This window comes from Corvus brachyrhynchos, unplaced genomic scaffold, assembly GCF_000691975.1.
Source record: "Corvus brachyrhynchos isolate BGI_N302 unplaced genomic scaffold, ASM69197v1 scaffold59, whole genome shotgun sequence".
NCBI classification, from domain to species: Eukaryota; Metazoa; Chordata; class Aves; order Passeriformes; family Corvidae; genus Corvus; species Corvus brachyrhynchos.
The window spans coordinates 5,065,149-5,077,686 of NW_008246054.1; the positions used below are offsets into that span (position 1 = coordinate 5,065,149).

At 63.3% G+C, this 12,538-nt stretch overlaps 1 protein-coding gene across 1 annotated transcript in view; it reads right to left on the bottom strand.

Moving 5' to 3' along the window:
• HMCN2 (hemicentin 2) overlaps positions 1-12,538 on the bottom strand; it is a 33,048-nt gene that overhangs the window by 809 nt on the left and 19,701 nt on the right. Inside the window, exons 42-78 of the mRNA XM_017745415.1 lie at positions 12,459-12,538; positions 12,037-12,198; positions 11,544-11,657; positions 11,303-11,434; positions 10,673-10,816; positions 10,413-10,572; positions 9,961-10,085; positions 9,692-9,875; positions 9,431-9,528; positions 8,856-9,128; positions 8,567-8,757; positions 8,411-8,492; positions 8,024-8,160; positions 7,775-7,907; positions 7,423-7,570; positions 7,074-7,201; positions 6,804-6,960; positions 6,577-6,698; positions 6,178-6,342; positions 5,983-6,090; positions 5,771-5,905; positions 5,343-5,477; positions 5,041-5,225; positions 4,529-4,742; positions 4,232-4,366; positions 3,971-4,161; positions 3,802-3,883; positions 3,385-3,654; positions 2,473-2,622; positions 2,130-2,267; positions 1,869-1,990; positions 1,547-1,784; positions 1,361-1,423; positions 1,139-1,267; positions 720-1,040; positions 354-473; positions 2-115 (exon numbers count right to left, since the gene is read on the bottom strand). The exon at positions 12,459-12,538 is cut by the window's right edge and continues 6 nt beyond it. Coding sequence (XP_017600904.1) covers positions 2-115; positions 354-473; positions 720-1,040; positions 1,139-1,267; positions 1,361-1,423; positions 1,547-1,784; positions 1,869-1,990; positions 2,130-2,267; positions 2,473-2,622; positions 3,385-3,654; positions 3,802-3,883; positions 3,971-4,161; positions 4,232-4,366; positions 4,529-4,742; positions 5,041-5,225; positions 5,343-5,477; positions 5,771-5,905; positions 5,983-6,090; positions 6,178-6,342; positions 6,577-6,698; positions 6,804-6,960; positions 7,074-7,201; positions 7,423-7,570; positions 7,775-7,907; positions 8,024-8,160; positions 8,411-8,492; positions 8,567-8,757; positions 8,856-9,128; positions 9,431-9,528; positions 9,692-9,875; positions 9,961-10,085; positions 10,413-10,572; positions 10,673-10,816; positions 11,303-11,434; positions 11,544-11,657; positions 12,037-12,198; positions 12,459-12,538 — 5,585 coding nt within the window. The remainder of the gene's footprint in view (position 1; positions 116-353; positions 474-719; positions 1,041-1,138; positions 1,268-1,360; positions 1,424-1,546; positions 1,785-1,868; positions 1,991-2,129; positions 2,268-2,472; positions 2,623-3,384; positions 3,655-3,801; positions 3,884-3,970; positions 4,162-4,231; positions 4,367-4,528; positions 4,743-5,040; positions 5,226-5,342; positions 5,478-5,770; positions 5,906-5,982; positions 6,091-6,177; positions 6,343-6,576; positions 6,699-6,803; positions 6,961-7,073; positions 7,202-7,422; positions 7,571-7,774; positions 7,908-8,023; positions 8,161-8,410; positions 8,493-8,566; positions 8,758-8,855; positions 9,129-9,430; positions 9,529-9,691; positions 9,876-9,960; positions 10,086-10,412; positions 10,573-10,672; positions 10,817-11,302; positions 11,435-11,543; positions 11,658-12,036; positions 12,199-12,458) is intronic.

Sequence of the window (12,538 nt, forward strand, 5' to 3'; positions counted from 1 at the left end):
CCTCTCCGGTACCCGGCCGGGCACGGCACATCCATGCACCGGGCACCTCCACGGGTGTTGAAGCACATCTGGCTCGAGCCACACTGGATTGTGTCCTCCATGCACTCATCCACATCTGCAGGGAGAGAGGGGACAGGTCTGAGGGTGCTGGGGTGCCCATGGCTGAGATAGGGGTCCAATCCCCAGCTCCCCCACCCTCCCACATCTGCCTGGACACAGAGACAGTGAGACACGAGCACTCAGACTGTGGAGTGCTGGCTCTGGGAACAACCCTCCCAAGAGAGGAGGAAGACTTGCAGCCCCCAAAAGATGACACCCAGGGCACCATGGGGACTGGGCACCCCTGCACTGACCATGGCAGGTCTTCCCATTGGACAGCAGCCGGTAGCCGGGGGGGCAGAGGCAGTGGTAGCTGCCCGGGCTGTTCCTGCACTCGTGCTGGCACTGCTTCAGTGTCTGGCACTCATCGAGGTCTGCAGGGCAAGAAAGGGTGAAGGCAAGATGGGAAGGATCAGTCCCCTCTGGTGCCACTGCAGTGCACCAGTGCCTCTGGTGCCCCTCTGGGGCCAACCTGGCTCTCGCCTCCCCTTCCCAGCACAGCAAAGACCACAGGGCACAAACAAAGTGGTGGACAGGGCAGCAAGAAGGACACGAGGTACCTTTTGGGGACAAAGCGGTCTCTGAACTCCCTGCAGCACCCTTCCCCAATGTGCACTCACCAGTGCAGATGCCATTCCTCCTGATGTAGCCCATGGGGCAGGGGGGGCCCCGGGCACCCATCCCTGCATCCTTCGCCACGCGGCGCAGGGCGAGCTGAGTGTGGAAGGATCGTCCCCGTGGGCGGCTGCTCAGCCCCTGCCAGCGCATGGGGGTGTCCCGGGGCACGCTGCCCGTTGTGTCCCCTGCATCCGTCCCTGCTGTGGCACACTGTCCCCCTGGCAGCAGGGTCCTGCCAGCGGGGCACAGGCACTCGTAGGAGCCCCGCAGGTTGTGGCACTCAAAGGCACACGGTGGGGGAAACTGCAGGCACTCATTGACATCTGGAGGAGGAAAGAGGTGGGGAGCTGCAGACGGATGGGGGAAACTGAGGCTGGAGCAGGTCAGGGCTGACCATGGACCCTGAGAACCCAGCTCCTACCCAAGCATGGCCAGCCAACGCCCAGCGTGCGGTAGCCAGGAGGGCAGGAGCAGCGGTAGGACCCGGCGCTGTTCTGGCAGATCTGGTTGTATCGGCAGGCGTGGGACCTCTCAGTGCATTCATCAACATCTGGGGAGCAGAGAGAGGACAGGGTTGGGGGGACAGGGAAGTGGCACCAAGTGCCCCTTGCCATCCTCATGCCCCCTCAGGAAGGGTCCGTACCAATGCAGTAGCGCTGCCCAGGGTCCGGGATGAATCCCAGTGGGCACTGGTCTCTATCAGCCCCTGTGAATTGAGCAGAGAGAATGAGAAGTGACATGTCACTGCAGGGACGTGGCCTTTGCACCCTCACAGACACCCAGAACTGGCAAATGGATCCACCCCCATCCTTGGGACTCGCCTGGTTACCTGCATCAAGTGAGGCACGGAGCTGGAAGCGGAGCTCCTCTTTGGCTGGGTCATAAGAGGCTGTGATGGCTCGGGCCCGGAGGTGCTGCACCCGGGGGGGCTGCGGCCCCACGGGGGGGTCGAACACGATGGTGTGATTGCAGTGGGCACGGACGAGGCGTCCATCCCGCAGGAAGCTCTGCACCGAGCCCCCGGAGAGCTGCCCCGCGCCTGTCTGCACGTAGCGCTCGCTGAAGTCCTGGGGAGAGGCAGGGAGGGGGGTCAGGCCGTGCTCCCGGCGCAGCAGTCGTGGTCCCACGGGGATAATGGGCAGTGCCAGCACCTGCAGCAGCACCACGGCATCGCCGAAGCTCTCCGGCACGGAGCCGCTGATGACACTGTCCAGCCGCAGAGCGCCAGTGCCATCCGCACCCCGGGCGAGGTGGGTGACCCGCAGGAGCTCCCCTGCCGGGGGGAACGGTGAGCAACAGCCCACAGCACCTCCCCACACAGCTCCATTCCTGGATAAGGGATGGTGCATGGGGGAGATGGAGTCTGAGCTTCCTCAGGAGCTAACCGGGCTCTCTTATCAGAGACCCCTCACCTGTGGCAAACTGCAGCAGAGACTCGTGCTGGAAGGTGCCCTGGGTGAGCAGGAACCCGCTGCGGGCTGCCCCACTGGCGTGTGCCAAGGACCAGTAAATGGGGGCAATGATGGTCACCAGCACCTGCATCAGTGGCCCTGGGAATGGGGAAGAAAGGGTGTCACCGTGGAGCCAGCACTCTCCTAAGGGGGCACCCAGCCTGCCCCATCCCTCCTTGCCCACAAGGCACAGATGTGGGGGCTGCTTTTGGGGAAAAAAAAGAAATAAAAACCTTTCCCCCAAGATCTACATCTGACGGACATCAAAACCCTTACACGGGTGAGGGTAGAAATGTCCACCCACCTATGGCAGGTGGAATGCTCCCAATGCTGCTCCGGAGGGCGGTGGTGCCGGACTGAGAGTCACCCAGCACGCTGGCATCAAGGGTAGAGACACCGAGCTCGTGGCCATTGATGACACCGACCAGGCTGCCCCGCACCTGGTGCGGCTCCCCTGGGGCAGTGAGGATGGGGTCAGGCAGCAGCACAGGGACTGCACACCCATGGGAGAGCAGGGGGCTTCCCTGACTCCCCTCTCGCTAATTTGCATGTCAAGAAAATCTTGTTTTCCAGAGGTGAAGGCAGCCAGAGCAAGGCAGGCAGTGTCCCTGCCTGGCTGCAGCACAGTCCCCAGGGACCCCACGGCTCCAGGCACGGTGCCATGTTGACAAGGGATGTTGTGAGCGTGGCCCTGTGCCTTGTCACACCGACAGGCACTGACACCCCCAAACCCTGCTCTGTATCAACCTCAAGGTCCCGGCATAGCCCCAAGCTTTTATTTGCTTCTCCAGCATGGCTGGCAGCGAAATGCCACCAGCCACATGAGGGCACATAGGGCACCTGGCACTTCCTCCAGCCTGGCTCTCTGCTCCCGAGGGGCAGCAGGAAAGGATGTGTCTGTGCATTTAGCAGAGCCCCTGGGAGACGGGAATTTAATCATGGGCAACTAAGGCAGGAAGGCTGAGGAGAGGCCAGTGAGGGCTGGCACGCAGTGGCTGCTTGGGCAAGGGTCTGCTCGGGCTCAAGCCTTCAGGTGAGCAGTGGGAGAGAGGACAGGACAAACCAGAGTATGAATCACAGGCTGGAACAAGCAAGGAAAGGCAATATCCCCCCAAACCACCGTCCTGGAGCTCTCACCCCAGGGTGTAACAGCACTGCAGGCAGCACCAGCCCCCCAGCCAGCCAAAGCCCCCCAGGGCCAGGGGCAGACACCCACCTTGAACATCCAGGGAGGCGTGGGCGGCAGCAGAGCCCAGGGCATTGCGGGCGAGGCAGGAGTAGTTGCCGGCGTCGTGGTGGGTGACAGAGGGCAGGAGCAGGGTGGCATTGGGCAGGACATGGGCGTGGGGACCCTCGGGGAGTGGCTCGCCATCCCGTTGCCACTCCACGGAGGGGGTGGGCTCCCCTGACACGACACAGTGCAGCAGCACCCGCTGCCCAGCATGGACTGTCACCGCTCCTGGTGTCACTGTCACCACGGGGGTGCCTGGGCAGGGAAAGGGATGCAGGTAGTGATGCGGCATTCCAGCGGTTCTGGGAGCATTCCCCATGGATCAGGGGTGGTTGGAGGGGCTGAGAGGTGACATGGTTTGCAGTCCCTTAAAAGAAGGGTGAGGAGGTGGGCAGCACTCACTCTGCAGCGCCAGGGTGACAACTTTTGCTGCTGTGCCCGCATCGTTCTCCGCCACACACTGGTACTGCCCCACATCGGTGCTCTAGCAGGACCAACAGCATCAGCACAGCGTTTTGCTTTGCCAGAAAAGCACCCTGAAATATGCCAGCACCCCCCGGGCCCCGCTCACCCGCACAGCACGGATGGCCAGGGAGCCATTCTGCAGCTGGTGCAGGCGCCCATGGGCCACCACCGGCACCCCGTCCTTGCTCCAGCGGATGAGGGGCTCAGGGTGACCCTGGGCATCGCAGTCGAGGAGGGCATCGCCTCCGGAGCGCTCCGCCTGGTAGGTGCTGGCGTCTCCCTGTATGACGGGTGCCTCTGGGAAAGGGAAAGGGGTGGCAGAGAAGGGGGGCTGGACGGGCACCCCAATTCCCCTGCTAGCACCTACCTCTGACAGAGACGAAGGCAGTGGCCCTGATGGCACCGGCGCTGTTCTCGGCGTGGCAGACGTAGGTCCCGCTGTCCCTGGGTGTGGCTGCCTCCCGCCGCAGGATGCTCCGCCCGCTCTGCCCCGACACACCATCTGCGGGGTGCAAACCCCCAAAAGTGTGGTTGGGGATCAGCTGGTTACAACCCCGCACAGCCAGACGTGCTGGCACGCCGGGGACCCTGAAAGGTAGGACAAGGGTGGCACCAGGATCGCTTTCTCCCCCAAGTTCAGCATCCTCTGCCCCTGCCCCGGTACCAGTGACGAGCTGCCCGTTGGCCATCCAGGAGACGCGGGGCGGGGGGCTGCCCACGGCGGCACACACCAGCTCCAGCCTCTCGCCCCGGCTCACGGTGGTGTCTGTGGGCAGGTGGGTGAAGGTGGGCAGGGTGTGGATGGAGAGGGAGAGCCGGCGGACGGCCCGCCCAGCAGAGTTCACCGCGGTGCAGGAGTAGCTCCCAGCGTCCCCTTCCTGCATGAGGATGAGAGGGAGTCGTCTTGAATCTGGGGTCCAGCTGCAGCCCTGGCTCGCTGAGCTACAGCTCTGCTGGTTGTTGTGCATCTCAAAAGTCACAGTTTGGACAGAACCATTTTCTCCAGCCCACATTAGCAATCTCACACTGCCCCAACCCTCCAGCCTGTGGCACAGGACTGCATGGTGCTCTCCCTCTGCCAGATATGTTCACAAGCAGCCAAATGCTCTTCAGCAGCAAAAGACACTTGTTGCTCAGCACTCCAGCCTTACAGCGGCCCCAGGGGACAGTGCTCACCCGGACATCCCGGAGCAGCAGCTCCCCGGAGGGCAGCACGGTGGCCTTCCTGCCCCGCACCGGGGCTCCATCCCGGCTCCAGGACACGCGAGGCTCGGGAACACCGTGGGCAGCGCAGGGCAGCAGCACCTCCAGCCCCTCCAGGACCACCAGCTCCAGCGGGCCGGCAGCGATGATGGGGGGCACTGGATGGGGCAGAAGGGCAGGGACTTGCTCACACCTTGGAAGCCACGTTTTGCTGTGAGGCGCTGGGAAGGGGCTGAGCAGAGGGGCGAGCGCTGGCGCTCTGATCGCTGCTGTACCTTGCACAATGAGCCTGGTCTTCCCCGCAGCCGTGCCCGAGGGGTTGCGAGCCATGCACAGGTAGGTGCCTGCATCCTCTGGGGCTGCTCGGAGGAGACGGAGCTGCCCGTTGGGGAACACCTTCTGCCCAGACCCTGGCAGAGACGAAGGACAGGATGGGGAAGCACAGCTGAGCCAAGGCGCAGATGGATGATGTGCAGGGACTGCTTCCCCCACAGAAGTGCCTCTTCCCGAGGAGTCTCCATGGAACAGATCCAGAGGCCACCACACCCACCTTGGAAAGCAGCCGGGAGCCAGGAGGACTCATGCACAGTGACACCCCACACCCTGCCGGGATGCCTACAAACCCCTGGCACTTAAGTCTTCCCCCAAGTAGAGGCTGGCAGGCAATGCGGGCTCTGCCAGCCCCCAGCACACTCCTGCTCACCTCCAGTGATGCCAACACCATCCTTTTGCCAGGTCACCTCCGGCCGGGGGACGCCTGTGGCCTCACAGGACAGCACCGCGCTGGTGTTGACCATCACCATCACCATGCCAGGCAGGGGCTTCAAGGCAGGGGGCTCTGTGAAGGGCAGGGAAGTGCTATCCTGGGAAGAGGGTGTGGGACCCCCAGCAGCACGACCCTGGTGCCGTGCATACCGTGCACCGTGAGCCAGAGGTGCTTCCGGGCCATGCCCGCGATGCTCCGAGCAGTGCAGGTGTAGCGGCCGGTGTGTGCGGGCAGCGCCTGCCTGATCTCCAGGGCTCCTGGAAAACAGCGGGCAGAGGGGAGGCAGTGGCAGGGCTGGCAGGGACCCCCTGTCCCGGCCGGGGCTGTGCTACCCCGTGCTGTACCTCTGGGCAGGACGCGGTAGCCCCCTCCTCTGCTGCCCAGCTGAGCCCCCTCCTTGCTCCATGACACCGTGGGCGGGGGCACGCCCGAGGCGTAGCAGGTGAGGACTGCAGGGGACAGCCGGGTGACAACCACATCTGTAAGGTCATCAGCGATGGTGGGGGGCACTGGAGAAAGGAGGGAGGGAAGTGAGCAGGGCTGTATGGCAAAAGTTGAAGAGGATTCTGTCCCTGTTCACATGGGCATGGATATTTCTTTTCCACTCTTGTCCACCCCCGAGCCCAGTCCTTGAGAGGGGACCCAACCCCATGTGGGGCTGGAGCACACCCACATCACCCTCGAGGTGGTGACAGATCCTGGGAAAGCCACTCTCAGCAAGACCCCCAGCCCCAGGAGCTCACCGTGGACAGACACGAGGAAGACCTTCCGTGCCTCTCCGGCAGCATTGGTGGCGATGCACTCAAAGCGCCCCTCATCCCGGGGGCCAGGGCTGGAGATGAGCAGTGACCCTAAGGACTGCAAACTGTGCGGGCAGAGCACACATCAGGATCACCCCTGTCCCATGGGGGGCAAACCCCACCCTACAGGGGAACCCTTTGGTGTACAAGGTGGCGGGTCCTGCGGGTACCTGTAGGCGCCAGATGAGAGGTGCAGGTTCAGGGGACGGCCATCCTTCTCCCACCTGATGTGGGGCTCAGGGGACCCCTGGGTGTCACAGCCCAGCATGGCCGGCTGCTGAGCCAACAGGGTGAGGTTGGAGGGCCCGGGGGCAATGGCAGGAGGGACTGTGGGAGGGCATGGCAGCGATGAGCAGAGAACAGTAGCACATCATTGCACTGATGAGAGCAGCCCAGCCACGGTGGGTTGCAGGAAGGATCCATCTGACTCTCCTGCTTACCCAGGACATGGAGGTCCAGGCCTCGCCGGTCAGAGCCAGCAGGGCTGGATGCCATGCAGAGGTAATGGCCCAAATCCTGGACCTGGACGGGATCAATTTGCAGGGAGCCTCCTGGCAGGAACTGGAGCCTGGGGAGGGAGAACAAATAAACCTGCGGGTTCAGGGTTGGGAATGTTGGAAGGGTGACAAGTGCCATTGCAGCCACATGCAGCACGTGCCCACTGAGCTGGTGTGAGGACAGAGCACAGCTCTCCACAGGGTGACTGGCACACTAAATCACCTGTGGCTGTGGAAGGTGGCACGGTCTAAGTGCCAGTCCTTGGTGTCCCCAACCCTCAGAGCCTCGTACCTGTTGCTCCCAGGCAGGGGCAGGAGCTGGCCATCCTTCCGCCACGTCACCCGGGGCACGGGCCACCCCTCTGCCCGGCATGGCAGCACGGCCGAGCTGTTCAGCAGCACCTTCACCTCCTCAGGGCCCGGCTGGATCTCTGGGGCCACTGTGGCAGCACCCAGAGACACCACCAAGAGTGTGGAATAAGGCTCAGGAGTGGAGGACACCAGCCCAGAGCAGCACTGGGGGGTGGGCGTAGTCTAGCCCTGCCATCCCATCTCCCGACCCTATGACACCCTATAATACCCCACATCCTGGATTTAACCGGGAAGGAGCCGGTACTCCGGGGCCAGGGCAGGGCAGCACTCACCGTGAACCTGCACCCGGACGCGCGGGCCGGTGTCCCCGGGGGCCCTGCAGCTGTACTCGCCGCCGTCCGCAGCAGCCACCGCCCGCAGCCGCAGGAAACGCCCCTGGGCCAGGACCTGCCTGCGGCCATCCTCCTAAAACCGCCGGGACCCCCATCAGCAGCCACCCAGCATCACCCCCAGCACCAGCCCGATGGTGCCGGTGCATCCCAGTCCCTGACCGTGGCCGTCCCTGGTCCCGTCGCAGGTACCTGCAGCGGGGAGCCCTCCCGGTGCCACTCGATGTTGGGGTGGGGCTCAGCACCCTCTGGGCACTCCAGGAGGAGCTGCCCCCCTGCCACAGCCGTGATGATGGAGATCTCCCCAGTGCTCGCGATGCTGGGTGGTGCTGTGGGACACGGGCCAGGGGGGTCAGGGTGTGCCACGTGGGTTGGGCACCCCCACACCTATCCCTGTAAGTCATGCATAGGCCCCCACTCTGCAGGACATCACTGTGCTCCAGACCTCTCTTTTGGAGCCCACACCAATCCCAAAGAAGGATGCAGGGATGCTCTGGCTCTCTGGTCCCCCAAAGCTTGGGCCATCCTGCAGCACCCCCTGCTAGCCCCCTCCTCGCTGCACTGCTGGGGCCACACTACCTTGGATGCTGACATGGAAGCTCCTGCTGTCCTCCCCTGCAGGGCTAGTGGCCAGGCAGGTGTACAAGCCAGCATCAGCCACCTGCACAGCCAGGAGCAGAAAAATTGAGGCACAAAAAGAAAACCCAGGTAGGGAGAAAAAAGCGGAGCTCCTACCTCAATGCTCTCAATGTGGAGGGTGCTCTCATTCCCTGACACGAGCAATGGCCCTGCCAGCAGCCATCCATCCTTCTCCCAGGTGACAGTGGGCATGGGGACACCTGTCACCACACACGTCAGCTCTAGAGGGGTGCCCACAGCGATGGATATCTCAGTGGGGTGGGACACAGCCTCGACACGGGGTGGCTCTGCAAGGCACACAGCAAGGCAGGAGGGCTCATCCCCTCATTGCTCCCAAAAAATTGGCTAAGCTGCCCTTCCCAAATCCCAGAAGGATGATACGCACCCATCACCAGGAGGTGGAAGGCTTTGCTGACCTCCCCTACTTCATTCACCACCAGGCACGAGTAAATGCCTGCATCAGACGGCCCCACGGCCACCAGGCTCAGCTGCGGGCCACCAGGCACCTGGTCACTCTGCTGCCCCAGGGGCTCTCCATCCTTCAGCCAGGTCACTGATGGTGCTGGGGACCCGGTGGCTTTGCAGGTGAAAGTGACGTCAGAGCCCTCAGCCACCATCTGCTCCTCACTGCTCTCCGGGCTCTCCAGGACAGGGGGCACTGGGGAGGGAAGGATTCCCTTTAAGGGACAAAAGTCAGGTCCCCAGGCACTGGGGGTGGGTTTGGTCATTCCCTGGTGTCCTGCGAGCAGCCAGAGGTGGCTCAGCCCTCTTGCAGGATGCTCTGGGGCTGCTCTCAGGTTGGTCCTGCTTTGCTCCATCCCTTCCAAGCCCACCCCAGCAGTCGAGGGATGGCTCCTGACCCTGCTTGGGAATGGGCTGCAATGCACCACGTGTGCTCTGCCAACAAAATCAGTCTCCAGACACCCCCTGCTCTGCCCCCCCTAAGCCCCTGCCCCATACCCTGTATCTGCAGGACGAAGCTGCGATCGGCCACCCCTGCCCGGCTGGACACAATGCAGGTGTAGAGTCCGGCATCGGAGACCTGTGCCTGGGAGATCCTAACCCATGGGATGGGGAGGAGACATCAGCTCGGGGTGACTCCCTGCTCCCCCAAGGTGACACTCAGCCACTTCAGGGTGCAGCAGCGGCTGTTCCCTCACGCAGACCTGGGTACCAGCCCCAAAGCCTGTGGCTGATCAAGGCTCCAGGGTCCCTTCTCACCGGAGGATGTGCCCAGCTGAGAGCAGGGTGACATGAGGGGACAGGCGGAGGGGCAGCCCATCCTTCAGCCAGCTCACGTGCAGCGGAGGGGACCCTCGTGCCCAGCACTCCAGCGTCACCACGGCGGACAGGACTCCGCGGACCACCCCCGAGTCATCAGCACCTCTCTCGATGGCGGGAGGGACTGGGCGAGGGGACAGAGGGGCTGATGGGGCTGTCGGGGGTGGGGGTGGCCCCGGCGCTGCCCCGCAGGTCCCAGCCCTGCTCACCCAGCACGTTCAGCGTGTGCAGCCGCGTGTCCTCGCCCAGGCTGTTCCGGGCCAGGCACGTGTAAGCTCCGGAGTCGGCAGCTCGGAGCCCCTCGAGGAGCAGGGAGCTGCCATCCGGGGACACCCTGCGTGGGGAGGATGGGACAGTGACCTGTGTGCTCATCCCCAACGTGCCTGCGGGGCAGAAGTGCTCTGTGCTCAGTTTACAGCCACCGATGAGGGTTTTGGGGCACACTGCAAGGTCAGGGCATCAAGTGGAACCCTGCCAGGGTGACAGCGACCATTCCAGTCTCCAGGGCTTAACCCAGGATGATATTTTCTCAGCAAAGAGATGGCATGAGTGCATCCCAGAACAAACAACAGGAAGAAGCAGAAGAACTCAGCCTGTCTTGCCTAGCAATATTGCACGTGGGGACACTGTGCCCCTGGGGTGTCCTCCCCCCCAGACTCACCGGGCACGTGAGGGGGGCTGCAGCCCCAGGGGCTGCCCGTCCTTCAGCCAGGAGATGTGGGGGGGGGGCTGCCCCTCTGCCCGGCACTCCAGCCTCACCCTGCCGCCCTCCAGCACGCTGTGTTCACTGGGGTCCCCTGCACTGCTGATCTGGGGGGCCACTGCACCCAGGAGAGAAGGAGGCTGAGGGAGAGGAGGGGGAGGAAGGCTCACCTCCGAGGGAGAGCCCGCAGGGACCAGGCTGCCTCGGGGAAGCCCTACCTCGCACCAGCACCATGAAGTCCTTGCGTGCCTCGGCTGCCGGGCCCTGTGCCAGGCAGGTGTATCGGCCCTGGTGGAAGGGCTGGAGGGGGTTGAGCTGGAGCTGGGCCCCCCCGGACACCAGACCCTGCTCTGGGCTCATCTCTGCAAGGAGACAGGGTGAAGGGGGCTGAGCAGTGCTCCTCCTCTGAGCCCTCCCCAGGCTCATTGTGCTTCCCCCCACTTCCCACCCCTGAGACCCAGGTTTGGGGATGCTGTTAGAGCAAAGCAGGGTTTTTGCAGAGTTCACTGCTGAAGCTTTACAAGAAAAAAGAGCCACCGGTTTGGGGGCAAACCCCTGTCGCAGCAAGCACCCCAAGGGCTGGTACCCAGAGAGCTCATCCCCCCCCGTCCCTCCATCACATCCTGTGCCCACATCCCATTGCTTCGAGTCTCAGGAATGAACGTGAGGTCTCTTAAAAGCACGCAGGGAAAAGGCCAGCCCCTCCATGCTCTGTCCCCTCCCTGTGCAGCCCTGAGGGTCTCTTGCAGCAGGATTAGAAGTTGGGAAACTGAGGCAGGGCTGCTTGGAGGGGAACAGCAACGAGGCTGGGGGTGGCAGCCTGGCACAGCGTTCCCCTGCACACACACCCAGCGGGCTCCCGTCCTTCAGCCAGGTGACAGCAGGCACGGCCACACCAGTGACTTGACAGGTCAGGACAAGGGATGTCCCCATGGCAGCTTCAAGCGTCTCCTGCTGTGAGTCCTGGATGCCTGGGGGTTCTGAGGAGGGTGAGCAGGGGCAGGGGGTGTGAGACAGACCGGGGTTCACTGTCGGCTCCTCAGCACGTGCTCAGGGGACAGAGCTCCTGGCTGAGCCCTCACCACGTACCATGGATGGTGAGGATGAAGCTCTTCTCAGCCTGGCTGGCCATGTTCTGTGCCATGCACGTGTATGTGCCTGAGCTGGAAAGCTGCAGGTGAGGGAGCTGCAGCACCCGAGAGCCTGGAAGAAGCAGAGAGCAGGGAATCAGGACAGCCTGGAGCAGGACCAGGTCTGGGCCACCGTGGCAGCAAGCTGACTGATCCCCCAGCACCCAGCCAAGCTCCGTGCAAAAGGAGTCTGGCCATGGGGTCTCTCTTTGAGGTCCAAAGCCTTCTTCTGCCCAGCAGGAAGGGGCACTGAGCTCCCAGGAAGCAGCAGCATGGAGTGCTGCAGGATTGCAGCCCTTGGTGCTCTCCAGAGGGGATCACTCAGCATCGTGTTATTAGTGTGTCATACAACCCAAAAGCTGAGCTCAAGTCCCACATGTGCCATCCCAAAAGGGGGGTTAGGGGGCCTAGAGCCAGGGCACAGGCAACCATCCTGGCTCATCCCAACATACCTGGGGTGACGGTCACCTCCTCACAGAGCAGCAGGATGTGGCCATCCTTGTACCAGGTGATCTCTGCAGCCGGGTGGGATTGGATGTCGCACACGAGTGAGACGCTGCCATTGACAATGCCATCGACGTTTTCGGGGTTTGTACCCACACTCCAGGGAGCTTCTGCTCCAGTGCACCCAAAAGAGAGTGGCAAAGGGGAGCCATGACTGTGGAGGTCGATGCCTCCCCAGGAGGAAGCACGCACCCGAGCCTCTCGCCTGCTCGGAGCGTGTGGCACCTCGACCTCCTCGTGCAGGGCGAGCGTGACCAGCACAAGGGGACAGAGGCAGCCATGCAGTTCCAGAGCCACAGGAGACTCCAGCTGGTGGAGAAAGAGGAGGAGGGGAGTAAATCAGTGACCCAGGGAAGGGGAGATGCCTTACCCTGCACGGCGAGGGCAAAGTGCTTCTCAGCTGACCCGGCCGCGTTCTCAGCCATGCACAGGCAGCTCCCAGTGTCACCC